This window comes from Cherax quadricarinatus, chromosome 69, assembly GCF_038502225.1.
Source record: "Cherax quadricarinatus isolate ZL_2023a chromosome 69, ASM3850222v1, whole genome shotgun sequence".
NCBI classification, from domain to species: Eukaryota; Metazoa; Arthropoda; class Malacostraca; order Decapoda; family Parastacidae; genus Cherax; species Cherax quadricarinatus.
In genome coordinates, this window is record NC_091360.1 from 5,927,939 (window position 1) to 5,950,438 (window position 22,500).

Here is a 22,500-nt window from a genome sequence, read left to right on the forward strand (position 1 = left end):
AAATCGGAAGGAAGACGTAGTGAATCTAATTAGCAAATAGACAAAGGCATGCAGATGGATAAAGAACAGAGAGAGAAAAAGAGAGAGAGACTGAGGGAAGTGGGTAAAGTGAGAGGGACGAGAGGTTAAAGAGGTGGAGGCCATTAAAGCCAGCATCACAGGCAGCTTCCATACTCCCTTTAGTACACGCTCCGACATGATGATGGGGCGCACCATCCCCACACACCCCTAGCATGGTGGGGATCCGCTCCTTCCCCATAAATAAATATATATATATATATATATATATATATATATATATATATATATATATATATATATATATATATATATATATATATATATATATATATATTTCATATAGTCGGACTTGAGTCCTGGAAATGGGAAGTACAATGCCTGCACTTTAAAGGAGGGGTTTGGGATATTGGCAGTTTGGAGGGATATGTTGTGTATCTTTACATGTGAGAGTAAGACACATGTGCAACATCTGGGTATCTTTATTGTAGACGTTTCGCCATCCAGTGGCTTTATCAATACAAATTCTAGGACATAACTTGAAGACAGTAGAACTATGTACAGAAGATGAGGTAATCAGTCCCTCAACCTAGGAGTAGGTGCGAACAGCACCATAGTCGTGGAGATTCTGAAGCAGAAGAAAGAATCCTGGCGCTTATATAGTAACGTCAGGTGTAGCAGACGAGGGCATATTCACTGGTAGGCGGGATTCCCCAGTGGAAGTAGGTCCTTCCCAAAGAGATGGGTTAGTTGTAGTAGTAGTTGTCGTAGTCGTGAAGGTTATGTACATGTCCTCAGAATTAAGATACCATGATGTTGCAGTGTCTGACAAGTTGTGTACGAATGGTATACAATACCGACAAGATGAGATGTTGCACATGTGTCTTACTCTCATCTTGTCGGTATTGTATACCATTCGTACACATCTTTACATGTGTATGCTTCTAAACTGTTGTATTCTGAGCACCTCTGCAAAAACAGTGATAATGTGCGAGTGTGGTTAAAGTGTTGAATGATGAAAGTATTTTCTTTTTGGGGATTTTCTTTCTTTTTTGGGTCACCCTGCCTCAGTGGGAGACGGCCGACTTGTTGAAAAAAAAAATAAATATATATATATATATATATATATATATATATATATATATATATATATATATATAGTGGTTGATATGAATGTGAAAATAGAAGTGACAACATTTAATTAGAATACAAGTTAGAGCAACAGTCAGCCTAGACTCACATTCTAGCTCAGTTCACCTAATTACAACGCTCCCATACTTTTTTGTTTCCATTCGACACACGTAACAGACGAACGTTCATTTTGTTGCAATTTTCATTATCCTTTCTTGATAACTCGTCTCTCTCTAATTACATTACTTTTGAAACTAATTACGGGTTCTAATTAGAGATTGAGTGATTAACATTCTTAAAATTGTAACTTTTTCCCCATTCTATTTCACCTTTTTTTTTTTATAAAGAAATAACATTTCCTCTGCTAGAATTATATTTTCCAAAATTATTATTATAATCAAAAAGAAGCGCTAAGCCACAAGGGCTATACAGCGTATATTTTCCAAAAGTGTTTCAGAATTGTGGTGGAGGTTTTCAATGTCTTCCCTGGGTTGCACTGGGAAATTTATTGGTGACCTAAGGAGGCCTGGTCACAGACCGGGCCGCTGGGGCGTTGACCCCCGGAACTCTCTCCAGGTAAACTCCAGGTAAAGTGATTAACTCGCTATCCTATCATAAATTTATTTAAGTGCGTATATACATTTACCCTCGCACGTGCGCGCGCACACACACAAACAGTAAGTTCAGGTGTCTATTAACAAGTTTATTTGACAAATGGTAACTAATACCGAGCCCAGTTTGTAATGAAAAGAATCTCTGACAGAACAAAGAGATGGAGAGAGAGAGAGAGAGAGAGAGAGAGAGAGAGAGAGAGAGAGAGAGAGAGAGAGAGAGAGAGAGAGAGATAGAGAGAGACAGACAGAGACAGAGAGAGAGAGAGAGAGAGAGAGAGAGAGAGAGAGAGAGAGAGAGAGAGAGAGACATACAGACAGAATCCAAAATCATACGTAATAGCCACTATAGAAGTTGGGAGGCTGAAAGTCAGTGTGCAATACTACTTCCCAGAGAACTTACTCTCCTCACATGAAGGTTGAGAAAAAGAGAAAAAAAGCTGTGAAAAAGAGGATAGTTGAGGAAAGGAGGTAGGCATGCTACGATGGCACTATACAGCTTTATCACTGTAACAATATCAACGGAAATGAAACAGTAGATGAGAGAGGCTGATTCTGTAGCATCAGATGAAGTGTGGATTCGTAATTTTACCGTCAACGGCCATACCACGTTGAACACACCGCTTCTCGTCCGATCAGCGAAGTTAAGCAACGTTGGGTTTGGTTAGTACTTGGATGGGTGACCGCCTGGGAACACCAAATGCTGTTGGCATTAAACCTTGGGGCCCGGTGCCCTGGTGGCTAAAGCTCCCGCTTCACACACGGAGGGCCCGGGTTCGATTCCCGGCGGGTGGAAACATTCGACACGTTTCCTTACACCTGTTGTCCTGTTCACCTAGCAGCAAATAGGTACCTGGGTGTTAGTCGACTGGTGTGGGTCGCATCCTGGGGGACAAGATTAAGGACCCCAGTGGAAATAAGTTAGACAGTCCTCGATGACGCACTGACTTTCTTGGGTTATCCTGGGTGGCTAACCCTCCGGGGTTAAAAATCCGAACGAAATCCTATCTTATCTTATCTTATCACTGGAAAACAGGCTTTAATTGATACCAGGGACAAAAAAAAATCACTGAGTACAATTCGGTAGTGAGTTGGTCCTTGTTCAATTTCCACATCTTCCGCCAAATGACCACATGATTTTCGTATTTAAAAGAAATACATAGAAACCAAAATTTGCAAAATTAATCGGATTTGGGAAAGGCTTCAGACAGTAATTTCAATTAACCTTTATGTCTCCCATTGAGAAGCATCCAGACTGTAGATTTAATTATTATTTTTGTCTCCTATTTCGACCTACTTCCCAGGGCTGCGATTGCCGCAGCTACGGTAAGGTCTGCCAGAAGTATAACAGCGGTTGGAAGAACTACGGTAGCTGCAGCTAAAACTACAGTAGCTGGTCCAGTGGCTAGCGCGTCGGTCGGGAGTTTTATGACTCTCTGATCGCGGGTTCTAACCCAGCCCGAGGTATTTTTTTTTTTTTACAGTAGTGGCTTCCACAACTATGATAAGAGGCTGCCAGAACCATCACAGTAGCTATCAGAACTGGAAAAAAAATGGTAAACGAAGCTAGATTCTTAGGTAAAGTCTTGCTACTAAGGTAAGGTAAGAAACGTGCATGACAGCACGATAAACTGGCTTCGACGGTCCACAAATATGAGAGACATAACACAACTGACAAGTGTTGGGTGGAATAAGTCATTTGCAACTTGTGAGAAATTACAATATGCCAACGTTTCGCTCTCCGTAAGCTTTGTCAAACTAAAACTCCTGGAGAACGAAACGCTGCAGCAATAAATTATTTCACTTGGTGCACACGTTTCCCCATTTTTACCTAACATATTGCCAAAATTATCACAGATGACTGTGGTGTATAAGTGAAAAATACACTATGCTTGTAGTGAATCATTTATCACGATGTTTCGCTCGACTGGTTATACATGAAACGTTGCACATTGTTTTTTTTCCTGCATGTTGTCTTACGCCATCGCCTCTCTTTTTTTTCTTTTTTTTTTTTTTTTTACACAGGGTTTGACAAGGTTAAGGATCCCTAGCTTTATTGACAGCTATTTACAGGTTAAGGATTCCTGACTTTATTGACAAGCTAAGAGCTGTTACCTACATCAGCTCATTTGAAAGCATTTTTATTGTTATGAGACATACAAATAGGGAACAGGATGAAGTTGGAGCCATCTGTGGGCCAGCATTTTCATTTGATCAACTGACTTTATCTCGTTGACATCATTATGCTGTACGAATGTGTTCCATACTCGAGTCATCCTGGGTATGTATGATCTCAAATGGAGTGATGTTCTGGAGAAGGGTACAGCCAGAGTGAAGTTGCTGCTTTCTGCCCGTCTTGTGGCATAAAAGCTTGTTTCACGCTGTCCTCGAAGTGGATCCAAGTGTGGTATTTTGACAATATTGGCCTTGTACATAACAGTAAGGCCACCCACATCCCTCCTATGTCGAAGGCTCTGCTGAAATGACAGATCTATCCAGGATGGGTCCTGGCGAGAGATGAGACGTCTTGCTCTGTTCTCTACTCTGTCAAGCAGTCGCAGATGAGAGGGGGGGCAGGCAAACCAAGAAAGTGGAGCATACTCAAGATGTGAGCGTACTTGTGCCTCGTACAGGATCTTGCAACCCCTACTGTCAGGCAGATGGGAGATACGGCGAAGTGCTGTAAGCTTCCTGGCTGCCTTGTTTGCAAGATTTACAACATGGTTCTTCATGGTTAGTTTGGAGTCAAATTTCACCCCAAGGATATCAACTTCTTCTCCAGGTGCCAACATCCTCCCATTCATCCTTACTACTGCACCAGCATTACCATCGTGGTGCCTAGAGACGATCATCATTTGCGTTTTCTCAGGTGCAAATGTTACTTGCCATCTATTTCCCCAAGCTGATATAGCTCTCAGCTGGTGATTGATGTAGCTTAGAGCAGCTGGCATTTCTTCTCTTGGATAAGTGAATGTCAGTGTACAGTCGTCTGCATATGCATGTGATTCTGGGATGAGATGAAGAAGGTCGTTGAAGTAGACATTCCATAACAATGGACCCAGCACGCTTCCTTGTGGAACACTTGCCCCAATAGGATGTCTTGCTGATTCCATTCCATTGAGAACTACACTTAGAGATCTACCATGAAGGTAATCACTGAGGAGACAGAGCGTAGAGCCTGCAATTCCCAGTGCTTGAAGTTTTGCTAAGAGGCGCTGGTGCCACACCCGGTCGAAAGCGCCAGCAATGTCCAGTGCTACCACACAGCTGACTTTGGATTCATCCAGTGACTGGTGCCACTTAGTGGAGAGGTTTAACAACAGATCAGCAGCAGAGTTACCTTTCCTGAAGCCATATTGACGATCACAAAGTAGTGAGTGGTAGTCAAAAAACTCTGTCATTTGTCTTGAGATTATTGTCTCAAGGATCTTACCAGTGATTGACAGGAGTGACACTGGTCTGTAGTTGCTGATTTCTGCTCTGCTCTTCTTTTTGTGAACAGGGACTACATTTGCCTCTTTCCATAGAGAGGGCCATTTACACTGTACTAGGCAGTGCTGAAAGATGCGAGTTAGAGGTGCTGCTAGCTGGTCTGCACATCTTCTCAACAATCTTGGGCTCAACTTGTCTGGGCCCACAGCCTTTTCTTGGTCAAGCGATTTAAGTAGGAAATGCACCTCCTCCTGCCTTATTGTCACCACTGACAGTTTTGACACAGTTCTTGCAGCTAGCCAAGGAGGGTCCCTTGCTGGATCAGGAACTTGCATTTTGGTAGCAAAGTGTTCAGCAAAGAGGTCCGCCTTCTCTTGACTACTAGTAGAGGTGGTCCCATCCTGTCGATTTAGAGGTGAAATAAGTTCATCAGGCAGATAACCTTGTCTGTCCTTGACCAGGGACCACCAGGTTTTGGAGCCTACCCTACCTGATGCTAACTTTCTTTTCGTGTCCACCTCCCATTTAGCAATGGCCCACTTTTGAACATCACCCATATGCTTGCATGTGCAAGTTCCTGTTATAGGTGGTAGGATGTCTCTTATACCTTCGCCATGCTTTGTACTTAGCAGTAGCAGCCTCTCTACAACGAAAGCCAAACCAAGGCTGATCTGTAGGCTTCGTCACATATTGCCGGTGAGGAATGTGTTCGTGTTGTAGATTAAGGATGTGTCCAGTGAAGGCTTTCACTTGGTTGTCAACATCCCCTTGGAGAAGAGCATTCCAGTCGGTGGTGGCGAGCTCAGAGCAAAGGGCTGGCCAATTACCTCTTTCCCATAGCCAGGTTGTGGGTGTGGACTCCTCACCTCGTTCTGTTGGGATCTTAAGTGTCGTAAAAACAGCCTTGTGGTCAGACGATCCAACATAGCCGAGGGGTTGACAAGTGACTATGCCTTCTGCCAGATCACTCACTACTGGGTCAAGGAAGGAGCCAGAGATATGAGTAGGGAAATCAACAAAGTTTCTCATGTCAAACACTGCAAGAAGGTCATCAAAGTCCCTCTGTATAAGGTGCTGGTTGAGGTCACCAACAATTATAATATGTCGACAGTTGTGTTGTAGCAGAAGGGAGTCAATATTTTCCATTAGGAAGTTGATAGGGTCTGCATGTTGCCACTGAGGTCTGTACATTGCACATGCTAGTACAGAGGTACTAGTGTTTATACAGAGCTTGAAGAACATCATTTCAAGATGTGTAGGGGTGGCAACATCAATGTGCTGGGCATGAACACTTTTAGAGAAGCACACAGCAACACCTCCTCCTTGCCCTTACCTGTCTCTTCTCATCCATGAGGTGTAGCCAGCAATTCTTGCAAAATTTTCTGGAGTCCTGTCATCCAAAAATGTTTCAACAACAGCTATCATGTCGGGACGTTGAGTGTTCACAAAACTATGTGTGAGCTCTCCAACATTAGTAATGAAACCTCTAATGTTGGCCGACAGGATGCTGATAGACTGGCTCCTCATGATGAAGTGGTCAGCTTGAGGTGGTGGGTGTGTAGGGAATGTAAGGTGCCTGCCCTTGAGAGAGGTAGGGTACTGAGGCAGCTGCAGGGATGTAAGTCTGTGGTCTTGTATAAGGCACAATCCCACCTGCTGGGCTGGGATAGGAGTAGCTAAGTGGGTGACGTGTGAGAGTGTTCACCAATTCAGAGATCCTGCTGGTTTGTTCTGAGAACAGGTCTCTAAACAGGTGGCCCTGTCTGTCAAGTTCCTTTTTCTTCCGACACTGGTCCTCCTTATGTCCTTTCTTGTAGCAGTAATTACACCTGGTATCTCGCAGGCAGTTGTTGGCAGTGTGCCCCTTCCGGTGACAGTGAGAGCACAGCCTAGGTGCCTGGGAGGGTGGACTAGGATTTGTTGCACCTCCTGTGTTTTGCAGATTTGTCCTCAGATTCTGCCGCTGGAACTGTGTTAGTGGAGGGTGAGACCGCTGTAGATATCTTCCTCCTCCACGTCCTCTGCCCCGTCCTCTACCCGTTCTGACAGATGTGTCCCTGCTGTTCGTACTTCGGCGCAGTAGGTGATCAGGTGCAGTGATAGTTCCCTGATCATTAACTGCACCGTTCTCTGGTGGAGAAACTCCTGGCTCAGAACTTGCTGACGAAGCACTGCTACCAGATTCTAGAATAGTGTCGGCAGGTGTGCTGACAGGTGTAGGATCAGAGATGGTATGTGCACTGTCAAGTAGACTGGCAGTGGCTGAAGCAGAGATGTCAGGTGTAGGAGAATTAACAGATCCAAGGCTTCCCTCGTTGCTGGGAAGAGGATTTGTTCCCTCTGTGGTGGTCAGAGGAATTGTGTTAGAATTCCCAAAGGTAGTGTTTTGAACTCTGTCAGTCTGTGGGACCTTAGCGATGACAGAATTCCACCAGTTGTTTACCCCTGAGTTAAGCTCAGTGTGGGACTTCCAGTCTTTGTCAATAGTGTCACCATCAGCTGAGCAGCTTACGTCACTTGATGCAGGCTTGCACTGGCCTTCTACAACAGCTTGTAGGTTATCTAATGATTTGAGGAGCTCATGAAGTGCTTCCCTGTGATGGATTATCTTAGCTGCAACTTTACAACACAGCCCAAGAGGGCAGTCTTGATCTTTGGACAGGAGTCCCTGAGGTAGGACTTCTGAACCTTCCTCCTGTAGCTCCAGGCTTGTATCCACATATACCACAGGATTATGGATATCCTTAAATTTTCTGAAATTTTCAACCTGGCTGCAACAAAATTCTTGCAGTAGTTGGAACAAGTAGGTTCCTTACATCTAAGAAGTATTTTGTCCCTTGTGGTATACCCACAAACACTGCAGTAACTACTGGGACAATAGCCAGATAGCGTAGATATTCTTGCTATTTTGCGATGTGAAGTCATCCCAGAGGAGGCTTGTAGGTTTGAAGTTCACAGGAGAGAGAGGGTGGTTGGTGGTAACGTGGGTGGGGTGGAGTATCGTGGGTGGGGGTGTTTATAGCGGGGTGGGTAGTGAGGGCGGCAGTGGGCCGACTAGCTGGAAGTGTTGCCTTCTCACTATCACTTAATAAACACTGTTTATGCTATCCACTTTTCCACTAAAGGAAGATGTTACACAAATCACTATGTTGCATTGTACCAGCCACGTTGTTATAAAGCACCAGATGCTAGTACATAGCACAAAACACATATAATATTAGATAATATTAGATGCTCACTCTGAAGGCAATAGTGAAGTCACTCCTAAGGCCTGCCGCTGTCCCCTCACTCACACCATGTCTTCACCATACCACACTTAAATATCACTGATATTGCTTATATTCACTTCAGTGGAGGAGTTGGCTTACTTGTACTAATGTGTTGTAAGTAGTACTACGTCACTGAACAGTTTTTATCCTCATCAACCCTCGTATTTAAGTAATATTAAGAAAGTTTGTGGAGCACACTGTGACACGTCTCTCCGTACATCTGTTTGATACACTGAAATCTCACACCAGTTTTAATGTAAAATTACCAAACATGAGGCAGTATCAATAAATACGTCACCTTTAACCCCCCACACGGTGTATCAAAGCGTCAGATCGCTCTCACTCTCTGCCTCTCACTCCATGCCTCTCTCTCTCACTCCATGCCTCTCACTCCATGCCTCTCACTCCCTGCCTCTCTCTCACTCCCTGCCTCTCATTCCCTGCCTCTCTCTCCCTGCCTCTCTCTCCCTGCCTCTCTCTCCCTGCCTCTCTCTCCCTGCCTCTCTCTCCCTGCCTCTCTCCCCCTGCCTCTCTCCCCCTGCCTCTCTCTCACTCCCTGCCTCTCCCTCACTCGCTGCCTCTCCCTGCCTCAATCTCCCTGCCTCTCTCACTCCCTGCCTCTCACTCCCTGCCTCTCTCTCACTCCCTGCCTCTCACTTCCTCTGTACTGCCACTAGTGTCACGGGCTTGCTTATATATAGGGAACAACTCTTTTTAGCGCCACGACAAATTTAGTGCGTTATCCAAATGCTTAATGTGTTTCAGTCACGGCTGAGAGAGACTGGCTGTAGTTAATGCAGAAACATGGACTATAAAACTGTCAGCGTAGCGTCAGCACTCACAGGTGCTGCTACATAGTGTGCTGATTACCAGGTAAACACTTGTTATGATCATAGGGTGGGAGGCTGTGGGAGATGGTAGGAGAGAGGCTTGGGGAGATGGTAGGAGGCTGTGGGAGATGGTAGGAGAGAGGCTGTGGGAGATGGTAGGAGAGAGGCTGGGGAAGATGGTAGGAGGGAGGCTGTGGGAGATGGTAGGAGAGAGGCTGTGGGAGATGGTAGGAGAGAGGCTGTGGGAGATGGTAGGAGAGAGGCTGTGGGAGAAAGTAGGAAAGAGGCTGTGGGAGATGGTAGGAGAGAGGCTGTGGGAGATGGTAGGAGAGAGGCTGTGGGAAATGGTAGGAGAGAGGCTGGGGGAGATGGTAGGAGGGAGGCTGTGGGAGATGGTAGGAGAGAGGCTGTGGGAGATGGTAGGAGAGAGGCTGTGGGATAAGAGAAAAGCTGGGGGAGAAGGTAGGAGTTTGATGGTATGAAGGAGAGTGGGGGAGAAATGGAGGAGGGCTAAGTAAATGGTAGGGAGGGGAGGTGAAGGGAGGAGGAAAAGTGGGAGAAATGGTGGTAGGAAGTTGCAATAACTGAGGAAGAAAGAAAGAGAGAGAGAGAGAGAGAGAGAGAGAGAGAGAGAACTGGATGAAAGGAAAAGGGGGAAAAAATTGAGAAAGACAAAACGGGAGGAAGAGGATAGGATGGAGAAAGAACGTGAATGACTGAGGGCAGACAGCAAAAAGGAAAGGAAAGAATGATAGAAATGGAAAGGGGGGAGGGAATCCAGGACTTAAATGGACGCAATTGGAGAGAAGGATGCAGTGGAATGGAACTCCATAGATGAAGTAGCAGAAGCAACTACCAGTATTCAAAGGCACTTTTCGATAGACACTGGGGAGGTTAGAGAGGGGGGAAGAGAGAATGTGGGGATAGGTGGTCGTCTCTATGAAGAGAGGAACTTAAATAAAGAGGTCAATAAAAAAAATATCTTGAAGAATCCAAAGAATTTAGAGGTGCCTCACTCTTCCTTGGATCAACTCTGAATTGCCTCATGGGTGCTGTGTAACCCCCTACGGGTTTTGCGTTTCTCCGTGAATATATAGAAATTGGTTCCTTCTTTTTCCCGCATATAAGGCGCGCTTTTTTCACACACAAATTCTTGGAAAATCACCCTGCGCCTTATATGCCGGAAATGAGCTAATCCAGCGACGGGCTGGAGTTTTGAGACTCTATGACCGCGGGTTCAATCCCGGCCGGGGGTATGGCCTGCTATTGTTTACGCTGAAAGAGCGCACTGCGCGAGTCGTTATTAAGGCAGACTCACACGTAACAGAAAAATATTTATACATATCTCTACAGAGAGCTTTATTGGGACACACAATACTAAGAGCTTTATCGGGACACTATACTAAGAAGAGCTTTATCGGGACAATGTATGGCTTTACTGAGAACTTTACTGGAACAAGGTATCGCTCTAAGAGTCAAAGACCCCAACTGGAACAAGGTATCTCTCTAAGGAGAGCTTTATTGGTGTAATGTGTCGTTCTAAGTAGAGCTTTATTGGATCAATATATTGCTCTAACGAAAGATTAAGTTCAGCATAAATACCATAGAAAGAAAAGTGGGAACTTAGATGAAGCATTATTGGCCCCCCTGACCAAATGAACTGCAAACCCAACCCCACCCCTGGCCTCACACCCCTAGACCTGGCCCCACATTACACGCATCACCGGTCCCTGACCAGGTGACATCCCAAGTCAGCAACAGCAGGACCATCCCTCACACCTGAACCAGGTATGTGATCCTTCATTACACGCTCCACCTATCTTCCACCTTGCCTTGGGGTCTGAATGTACGCTTCTCCTTAGAGCGAAACGTTACCCCATTAATACTGTCGCTATTCGAAATGTTGTCTAATGACGTGTTTTGCAACATGTTTACCAAAAGAATAAAAGTCGCAATACCGTGACTAGATCAATACACAAATAACCCGCACATAGAAGAAAGAAGCTCATGACGTTTCGGTCCGATTTGGACCAACTAGTTAGTGGTTGAAGTCGGACTGAAATGTGGTCATAAGTTTCATTCTCAAATGTGCTGGTTATCTGCTCATGTTTGTTTTCGATCTTGTCTTAAGTACTACCGTCAATCACGACTCAATATGACAATAACAGTGTACAATACCGACAAGATGAATTCGTTAAGGACTCTTCGCCAACCAGTTGCTTTCTTTATATCAATAGAAATGATATACAAAGACATTAGAAGATGAAGAGTCCCTAAGTATTTGGAGAACTATACACAGAAGACAGTGGCTTTAAGAGGGACTGGTTGCCTCGTCTTCCGCTGTCATTTGTGTAGTTTTGCATGGCGGAAGGACCGAGTGCCTCATCTACTGTCTTCGTATATCATCTCTCTACTGAACTGAAAAAGTCACTGGTTGGATAAAATCTTCAAAAATACACAGGTGATACAAAGGATTCCAAAGGTCTCAATTTGTAAACATTAGGAGGTTGCAAGGTTGGGATCTCAAGAGTGTTGCACGGCATAGCGTATTGAGGTGCCGATCATGTTGCAAGTTATGCGACATGTTTACAAGCCATCCTGTTGCTAGCAAGGGCATGTCGTATTGCTTTATGTTCAGTTAATACGTTTAATCCTAAGGTGTAAAGAATTTAGAGATGGCCCTTTCTGGACTTAACCGGTCCATTTTTCTGCCCTTATCCAACAGTTCCTGTCCTTATTTAGCCCTATTTTCTGCTGTAATCCATCCCTTTTCTGTTTTTATCTAAGCCTCTCTATCATTTTCCAGTTTTATTCCGACTTTTGTGTTCGTAATTGGGTCATATTTGGATTTTTTATACCCTCTCACTTTCCCCATCACACTTTTTCACCCTTCTCTCGCCCTGACCCTTCTCTTTCACCCTCCACTCACCCTAATCCTTCCCTTCTTTTCCCTTTACCCTATTCTGGCCGCCGCATCCTTTCCTTCTTTTCCTTTTACCCTCTTCTTCTCTCATCCTTTTCCCCTTTTTCCTTTTCCCTCTTCTGTCCTCATCCTTGTTATCCCTGCCTCTCACCCTACTTTCCCCTCACCCTAAGCCTACGGTTAGATAGGCTTTATGAATATTAAGGGGCGTGTGCGGAGACGCATATATGGCTTGTCTCACACTGCTGAAGCTCCCTTCCCACTTACTGCAGTAAATTGACCATTCCCTCAGGCACCCAAGACTCTCCCAGGCGAATAATTTTAAAGGGTCTTGTCGGAAATGGTGAAGGAGAGGGAAGTGTGTGTGTGTGTGTACTCACCTAGTTGTACTCACCTAGTTGAGGTTGCGGGGGTCGAGTCCGAGCTCCTGGCCCCGCCTCTTCACTGATCGCTACTAGGTCACTCTCCCTGAGCCGTGAGCTTTATCGTACCTCTGCTTAAAGCTATGTATGGATCCTGCCTCCACTACATCGCTTCCCAAACTATTCCACTTACTGACTACTCTGTGGCTGAAGAAATACTTCCTAACATCCCTGTGATTCATCTGTGTCTTTAGCTTCCAACTGTGTCCCCTTGTTACTGTGTCCAATCTCTGGAACATCCTGTTTTTGTCCACCTTGTCAATTCCTCTCAGTATTTTGTATGTCGTTATCATGTCCCCCCTATCTCTCCTGTCCTCCAGTGTCGTCAGGTTGATTTCCCTTAACCTCTCCTCGTAGGACATACCTCTTAGCTCTGGGACTAGTCTTGTTGCAAACCTTTGCACTTTCTCTAGTTTCTTTACGTGCTTGGCTAGGTGTGGGTTCCAAACTGGTGCCGCATACTCCAATATGGGCCTAACGTATACGGTGTACAGGGTCCTGAACGATTCCTTATTAAGATGTCGGAATGCTGTTCTGAGGTTTGCTAGGCGCCCATATGCTGCAGCAGTTATTTGGTTGATGTGCGCTTCAGGAGATGTGCCTGGTGTTATACTCACCCCAAGATCTTTTTCCTTGAGTGAGGTTTGTAGTCTCTGACCCCCTAGACTGTACTCCGTTTGCGGCCTTCTTTGCCCTTCCCCAATCTTCATGACTTTGCACTTGGTGGGATTGAACTCCAGGAGCCAATTGCTGGACCAGTTCTGCAGCCTGTCCAGATCCCTTTGTAGTTCTGCCTGGTCTTCGATCGAGTGTATTCTTCTCATCAACTTCACGTCATCTGCAAACAGGGACACCTCAGAGTCTATTCCTTCCGTCATGTCGTTCACAAATACCAGAAACAGCACTGGTCCTAGGACTGACCCCTGCGGGACCCCGCTGGTCACAGGTGCCCACTCTGACACCTCGCCACGTACCATGACTCGCTGCTGTCTTCCTGACAAGTATTCCCTGATCCATTGTAGTGCCTTCCCTGTTATGTTTCTTCTGTGGTTTGGAAAGGATCGGTTTCTTAACCTGCCGGTGACTATTGTAGTCCAGTTTTGACACGTCTTTTAACAGTTCTTACAGACACCTCTGAGAAATCTGGGTTCTTTTCTTTCAATTCTCTATCAGTTGCCTTTGATGTACTCTCTAACTGCTTCTTTAACACAGTTAAGGCACGAACAGATGTCTTCTTCGAGGGGCCAGGCCAAGGTTTGGCCTAGCCCCTCGACACTGCCACCAGCCTTGAAACGCTGCACCCAGTTCCTCACTGAACGCTCACACACACCAACATTCTCCATTATTACTTTCGTCTGGTACCTAGCTTTGAGAAACTTTATGATATGAGTGTGTGTGTGTGTGTGTGTGTGTGTGTGTGTGTGTGTGTGTGTGTGTGTGTGTGTGTGTGTGTGTGTGTGTGTGTGTGTGTGTGTGTGTACTCTTATACGCTTGCCAATGTTGAGTTTTAGCTCGTGGCTCCTTTTCTTAACCATTAGACTCCACAATTTGATCGTGTCTGCTCCTGAAACTGTGTGCAATTATTACCTTAACCAATATTGTTTATCTCAGTCCACCTACCACCCTCATACTAAAAATGTATCAATTTTTAACATCTCTGCCACTCATCTACCTCTGTAGTTCCCACGTGAGTCTCTTTACTTCCCTCCGCTGTATAGCCCTTGTGGCTTAGCGCTTCTTTTTGATTATAATAATAATAATTTACTTCCCTCTTCGTGTCGTAGCCTCTTCTTATCCACCCTGTTTAGTCTCATAATTTTTATATCCTCCTTCTTGATCTTATGTTTACAACGTTGAAAATACTGGCTAATTTTAAGCCCATCCCTATATATGATACACCAGGAACTTCTTAGGATGCGACTCCCAACATCTGAGTAAGAGGATAAGTGTTTCCATGACCCGCCACTGGACCTTTTGGTCATTTGATCGAGGCCTTCAGCTGGCTTACCCGTCCACTCCCTTTAAAAATTATGGTTATATTTATAACCGTTAATTAGTTCACATCCTAGTACATACTGTTAGGTGAACAGGGAAGGACTGAACTCTGAGCCTCCGGCTGTAAGCCTAAGGCTCTGAAATTGAGTTTGGATTCTAAGTACTGTTAGGCTGAATTATATATCCCACTAGCTAAATTTTGGTAGAATGACGAGTTTCAACTACTGTAAGAATAGAGATATTTTACCTAGCCTGGAATGACTTCTAATGCTGAAGAAATACTTCCTAACCTATTTATGACTCACATGACTGAAACTTCACATAACTAACTTCAATTTTCATGTGTTTAATATCTTGTTCTTTCTACAAGCCTTAAAATCATGCTTTCGTACAGTAGAATATAGGAAAAACAGACTTTCACAAGTACAAGAGCTAATTGCATAAATAACGTGTACAAGCCATGAACACGTACACAAGCGCCAGAAACACTTACATAAGAGCTGTCCATACATGCAAACCCGCTAGGTTCAAAGCACTACTAAAAGCCTAAAGAAAAGCTCACAGCTACTATTAACACGTACAGAGGCACCCTTAAAAATAAAATACATAGGCATTGTAACACACACTATACCACAAACACGTACACAAGATCACAAACACGCACACTAGACCACAAACACGTACACAAGACCACAAACACGCACACTAGACCACAAATACGTACACAGGACCATAAACACGTAGAAAGGGACCATTAACACATGCACAGGAAAGAGGGGCAAACTTACGAGGCCAGAGAGGAGATAGTGGTAGTTACGCCGACCCATCTGGACGTCTCTCACATGACCGATGATGAGACTCTTGGCCATCTCTGTACTGCAGTCCAGCACCAGGTACTTCCTCGACCACCTGCAGCGGAGGAAGGCAAGCATACGTGAGTATAAGTGAGCACAGGTGAGTATTAGTGAGTACAAGTGACCACGAACGAGTAGAAGTGATACAAATGGTATTATATACCCACTAGTAGGTTGATAAGACTTAACATGCAGTTTATGGAGTTTAATGAGAAGATATGTTGTCCGCCAGGGATTATCAGATCTTAGTGAGAACCGATAAAGTTCCCACTGAACGAATAGTCTAAATAAAATGCTATAAACAACATATTTTATCTTACTAACATGAGCAGAAATGAGTATAGATGATCGCAGGTGAACATAACGTTGCACAGACAAGTATACAGGGCTAGTCACGGCGTTATGCCGCCCCTCCCCCACACAAACACATACCATGAAAGATTATAATATATTTGTATACTTACTCAGGTTTTATTACTTGGTGCTACGTCCTTTACGCTTAATCACGTCCCTCAGCCATGTAGGAAGACTCTCACACAAATTCTTGAGGATTTGGGGAGGTATATTGTTCCAAGCCTCATGTAGAGCAGCCTCCAGCCGCGGAATGGAACTGATATCCTTTCCCAGTAAACTTTGTTTCACTAATGGCTAAAGGTTCTCAATGGGGTTTGGGTCTGGAGAATTGCCTGGCCAGTCATTAAAGAACCTCACTTCACAGTCCTTAAGCCACTGAACTACAGATTTGGTGGTATGACACGATGCACCATCCTGCATAAAAACCGTAGCCCCTCACTTGTCAAAAGCCTCAGGTAAATTGTCACACAATAACTCCAGGTAATTATACCGGTTCATATACTGGTTTCTGGGAAGCACAATGAATTCATCAACACTCTGAGCACTGAAACACGCCCAAACCATGAGCGAGTCTGAGTGTTTGGTGGTACCACAGGTGTAGTGTAGGTCTTGCAGGTCACTACCTCTGGGCCTGCACACCTGTCCCCCATGGTTACAGGTGACGGTGAATGTTGCTTCATCACTCCAAAGCACTTCAGACCACTGTTGAGAATTCCAGTAAAGATATTTCTTTGCATAATCTAGCCTATGTTTCTTCTGTGGTTTGGAAAGGATCGGTTTCTTAACCTGCCGGTGACTATTGTAGTCCAGTTTTGACACGTCTTTTAACAGTTCTTACAGACACCTCTGAGAAATCTGGGTTCTTTTCTTTCAATTCTCTATCAGTTGCCTTTGATGTACTCTCTAACTGCTTCTTTAACACAGTTAAGGCACGAACAGATGTCTTCTTCGAGGGGCCAGGCCAAGGTTTGGCCTAGCCCCTCGACACTGCCACCAGCCTTGAAACGCTGCACCCAGTTCCTCACTGAACGCTCACACACACCAACATTCTCCATTATTACTTTCGTCTGGTACCTAGCTTTGAGAAACTTTATGATATGAGCTATAGTTTCAGATGTTAAAGACTTCCTTTTACCCATAATCAAACTTGTATACCCACAAAACCAAAGGAACACCTGACAAAAGATGGGGCAGTTAGAGACAAAAGTGCAACACATTCACCACGGCAGCCACGTGAGCACTGAGGAGTCACTGTGGAGTGTGGCGGCAGGCCGTGACATCATGCTAACGGCTGCTGCCCAGCATAATGCACTAACGAAAAAAGACCCCCCTGTATGGTAGGCCTTTGACTAGCACTAAGTTAACACAGGTGAGGATAAGTTAAAACAAGTGAAGATAAATTAATACAGACGTTTAAATCACAAAATTCTTGTATGATAGTGCACTCTCACTGTCAAGTTAATATTATTGATATAATAAAGGGAAGGAAATGCAGGCAATCATGATTTAGAGATGGAAGAGGAAAGTAGGTCTAATTCCCTGAATTATCTATGAAGAGCCCATCCATATGGTAAGTACTGGTTTTCTAACAGAGTTGTAGATGCGTGGAACAGTCTTCCCAGTGGGGTGATAGAGGCTAGGACCTTGGATAGCTTTAAGAAGAGACTGAACAAATATATGAGTGGGAGGGGCTGGGTTTGATTGGTGTCAAGGGATACGGGAGTTATTTCTTGAGTAGCTTTAGGTAGATGTCGTTTTGATAAGGACCTGCCTCGTATGGGCCAGTAGGCCTTCTGCAGTGTTCCTACATTCTTATGTTCTTATGTTCTTATGACGATCCACTGATAGGAAGACCGTGTACATACGAGGAAATACCAAACTGTAGAACTTACCAACAGACAGAATACATATAGGCACATACAGAGAGTGATAACATGTAATATTTACAGAACGTTTTAACGTACGAGGTATCTATCACGCTTGTCCACATAATTCCGGTCACAAATGCATACAATATTCTTCATTCCACAAGCCATTGTTGTTCATTTGCAGTACAAACTGATTTCTATTTTGATTATCAATTAATTCTTCCAGTACCATCCAAATGTTTTTCCATATATCTATAAAAGAAACATTCCATAACAACAACATTTTTTGAAGCGGGTGAATGAGCACTATTCATCCAATACAAAACATATATGAACATCAATTTTTTGGAGATGAGCAAAGCTGGACAGATTTATCGTTGTGTTTTGGTTAATAAACTAATTAGCAGAGAGGTACCCAGACTCACAGTTGTGTCCCTGTATAGGCTGATGGTGTATATATATATAGTTTCGTAAACACAAATACTGCAATTCATTTAATCACGATTTATAAGCCTTTTATCAAGTGCTGTAGAAAAGAAAGCACTGGAATTACCATTGCTACCTAGGACAGAGGGGTCGTACTCTTTAATTAAAAAAACTGTGTTTGGAGTGACAACAGAGACTAGGACAAACTTCTCTAATTAAAAACATTTCCAAGTTTGGGCACTACTCATCATGTGATCCAGTGTTAGAGTATAGGACTTGTGCTCTCTGGTTATCTGAGGATTGACAGGTCGTAGGTTAACTGTCTACACTATTTGGATTTATAAACATATACATGTATATGAACATTAATGAAATCACGAAAGAAGTGATTTTTGAATCATTAACGACACTGCAGCTGGCCGAGATTTAATCCCGCGTCACCTTGCTCAGCCCCATGGAAAGTCAGACAACGTTCACAATGCTCTGATCATTACACCACCAATCCTACAAACAACATTAGTCTAGTGAACTAGACTTGCTTCATGTTGCGAGGACATTCGTGGTTATGGTAAGCTCTGAGCTCACCATAACCACAGATGTTTCTTCTGATAATACTGTGTGTGTGTGTGTATACATGTGCGTGTGTGTGTGTATATATATATATATATTATATATATATATATATATATATATATATATATATATATATATATATATATATATATATATATATATAATATATATATATATATATATATATATATATATATATATATATATATATATATATATATATATATATATATATATACTAAACTGCGGCAGGCCAGGGCTCGACTCCACGACTCACTGTCCCGCCTCAAAAGAGAACACAATGTACGTATCACCTTACCACTGAGCCAGCGATCATACAAAGATCACGCATCCAGCAGAGCTAGATATTTTTCTCGTGATCCGAGGACACTCGTGGCAGTGGTATCTCAAGGATTAATTTCAGCCTCATCCTGTTTGAATACCCGCCTCAACAAGCAGTCTATTGCAATGAAATCACGAAGCAAGTGATTTTGAATCATTTACCAAACAGCGGCAGGCCAGGGCTCGATCCCGCGACACGCTGTCTCGCCTCAAGAGACAACATAATGTACGTGTCACCTTACCACTGAAACACTTTGTAGGATCGCTGGCTCAGTGGTAAGATGACACAGTGGTTGTTTTGCATATTCTGAAGTCACCTGTTTACTGTGATTTTATTGCATATATATATATATATATATATATATATATATATATATATATATATATATATATATATATATATATATACAAGAAACACAATGAACAAATATTTTCTCTTGTCTCGCCAGTAACAGGCAATACGTGCGGTTCAATCATAGTTAAACAGGACTGTTCGACTGCCCTTACAGGAGCGACAGATTCCATAATTAAGGTAAATATCTAAGTGTTTCAGTAATTTTCCCATTCCTCGGACGATCTGTTATGCATAGTTATGAATTTGCAAAGCTGCGCTATTAAACTTTGACTGGGCAATAAATTATTCCAATGAATTAAAACAGTAAAAGCAATTTAGGCAAATCTCTACAGACTTATCAACCCAGGTTAAATAATGCTTGATTAACTTCTCTCCCCCCTCCGTCTCACTGTTTTTGTCTGTCATGCTATATAAGCAGTGAACATTTTTATTGGAAACACAACACGCACTAACGATCATAAATGCGCATGTACCCATGGAGGAACGCACACAAATCCTTGTTATATTTCCTAACTGTTCAACCAAAGAAAATATTGACATGAGTATCCATTGCTAGTCTCGTCTGCCTCGGATCCATAACAAATGAGAAACGGGAATAAATCTTTATTGACATAGTTTAAGCATGTCATTTTAAGCTTGGTGGCTCGACGGACGATAGTATTATATTATCTAAAGAGATAATAGCGCTCTATCCCTTTACTCCACCCATCACTGCATGTGGATAATGGCAACTTGATCTGTTTGGGATGGACGGATGGAGGAAAGGGCAGCTCCTACCATGTTATCTCCCCTGATACCTTCCCCTCAACCACCCCTCTATCATCCTTAGAATTAAAGGTGCAGAGGGAAACACGTAGACAAGAGTGTAACAGAGGAAAAATCAGATAAACATGCAAGTCAGAGGAATATCTATCAGAATCTCCGGAGGATAGACAGAAGAGGAAAATGTATGATAGGAAGTAACGAGAAAGACGAGTGTATTTTTGTTAAGAAAAGTTATCACACTACTATAATTATGTATACCGAATTAGAAGGAGACTTGACTTGCTAGGAAGTGAGTTGACAATAAGCTGATTAACTTCACAGATAATTGAGTACATTATTAGAATGGGTCTCTAGTTGTGTATAGGATGACACAATGTATTAACGAGTATTAAAACTATTAGAGGTATCAATGTTTGCACTTGAGCATACATGTTCTCATATATTTATCTTAACCCTAGTAAGGTATTCACGGGTGTGGGTTGCGTAACAGAATCGTAATAAGCCTCGCATTCACCTCGTTGATCCTTGGTGTGCGTGTGTGGTGAGTTCCATACAGGTGCCACATACTCTAATATGGGCCTAACGTACATGGTGTACAGTGTGGTGAATGACTATTTAGATTTCTGAAGATATTCTTTGATCTCCCAGACATGAATTTGCTGCTTGCAGTTATTGTGCTGAGCAATTATTTCAGCAGTTATTATATGCAGCAGTTTCTGAAGCAGTTATTATATGCAGCAGTTTCTGAAGCAGTTATTATATGGAGCAATTATTGTAGCAGTTATTGTACGGAGCAGTTGTTGTAGCAGTTATTGTATCGAGAACATCGCTTCACACGATATGCTCGGTACAACACTCACCCTCAAAGTACTTCCTTCTCCTTGAGCGAGTGCTTGTGATAAAAGCTCTGTTGTAGGAAGTATTTACAAAATAAATAGTTGTTGTGGTCTTTCTATTAAGCTGAATCTGTGTAGTGGATGCCTTGGTCTACCACAGTAGATATAGTGGATGACTAAAACCAACGGGATGCCACAAAAATTCACCGTAAGGCCCTCATTATTTTTAATGTCTAGGGACGATTTATCAAGAAAAATCGAAAAATAATTATTAATGTTCGCAGAGAATGCGAAAACTGTATATAAAACTAATGGGTGAAGTTTACATGACTCAAACGAAGACAGTCTGGACAGACTATAAGGATGATAAATACAGTATATGGTTACCTAAGATCATCCCCCAATAAATACATAGTAACGAAATGGGTTGCAAATTTGGGTAGAAGCAGATGAATGGTGAATTAAAGCTACATCGGTAGAATAATTATTTTGTTAAAAAACGTTTCGCTCTCGATGGAGCTCTGTCAAGCTCTTGAAGCTCCATCGAGAGCGAAACGTCCTTACAAAAAAAGGGGGGGGGGTTGCTGGTCTATCATAGCGTCTTTGAAATGTGTATAGAAGAGAGAGTGAAAACAGCGAACCATTTTGTAGATGAGAAACTCGCAGCATTGTGAGTGTAAGATGCGAGAGTAAACATCACGCCAAACTTGTCTCCCAGAGACTAATATCAGCGACATATGTTAGACTGTCATGTCTTCACACACACACACACACACACACACACACACACACACACACACACACACACACACACACACACACACACACACACAATGCTTCAAAAATACTGTAGATATGACAGAGTTATTAACGCCATTTAACTGTAACTTAAGAGTCGGGATCAAAAGCCGAAACTCGACTCTCAAACTCAGGGTTATTAAATGTGTTCGAGAGTTAAGTAGAAGACAATGAAAACATGTGAAGACAAAAGCTCGAGTTACTTGATGATTTTCACTATCACCACCACCACTACTACTATCACTACTACTACGACCATCACCACTACCATTACTAACACCACCGCCACTACCAGCACTACCACTACTAATACCAACCCCACTACAACCGCCGCAATAACCACTGCCACCATTATCATCACCACCACCACTACTACCAGAACTACAGTCATAATCACAACGAACCACCATAAACATCAAGCACTAACCCAATGATCTCAGTCACCACGATGTCCACCAGTATACTGACGACGGCCACCCCAAGCCCCTCCAACCACAACCTCCTCCGTCTCCAACTCTCACCAACCCCAACCACAACCTCCTCCGTCTCCAACTCTCACCAACCCCAACCACAACCTCCTCCGTCTCCAACTCTCACCAACCCCAACCACAACCTCCTCCGTCTCCAACTCTCACCAACCCCAACCCCTTCCAACCCCAACCCCTACCAGCCCTCACCACTACCACCAGCAACAGGAA

The 22,500-nt window shown here is 43.4% G+C and overlaps 1 protein-coding gene and 1 non-coding gene across 4 annotated transcripts in view; one reads left to right on the forward strand and one right to left on the reverse strand.

The window, feature by feature from the left end:
* Positions 1-22,500, reverse strand: part of LOC128701873 (glutamate receptor 1) — a 1,634,372-nt gene that overhangs the window by 511,698 nt on the left and 1,100,174 nt on the right. For all 3 annotated transcript variants that reach the window (XM_070099830.1, XM_070099829.1, XM_070099831.1), the window contains exon 6: positions 15,420-15,540. In XM_070099830.1, coding sequence (XP_069955931.1) covers positions 15,420-15,540 — 121 coding nt within the window. The remainder of the gene's footprint in view (positions 1-15,419; positions 15,541-22,500) is intronic.
* Positions 2,354-2,472, forward strand: LOC128701921 (5S ribosomal RNA). The gene has a single exon (XR_008408983.1). It is a non-coding gene; the product is annotated as a 5S ribosomal RNA (ribosomal RNA).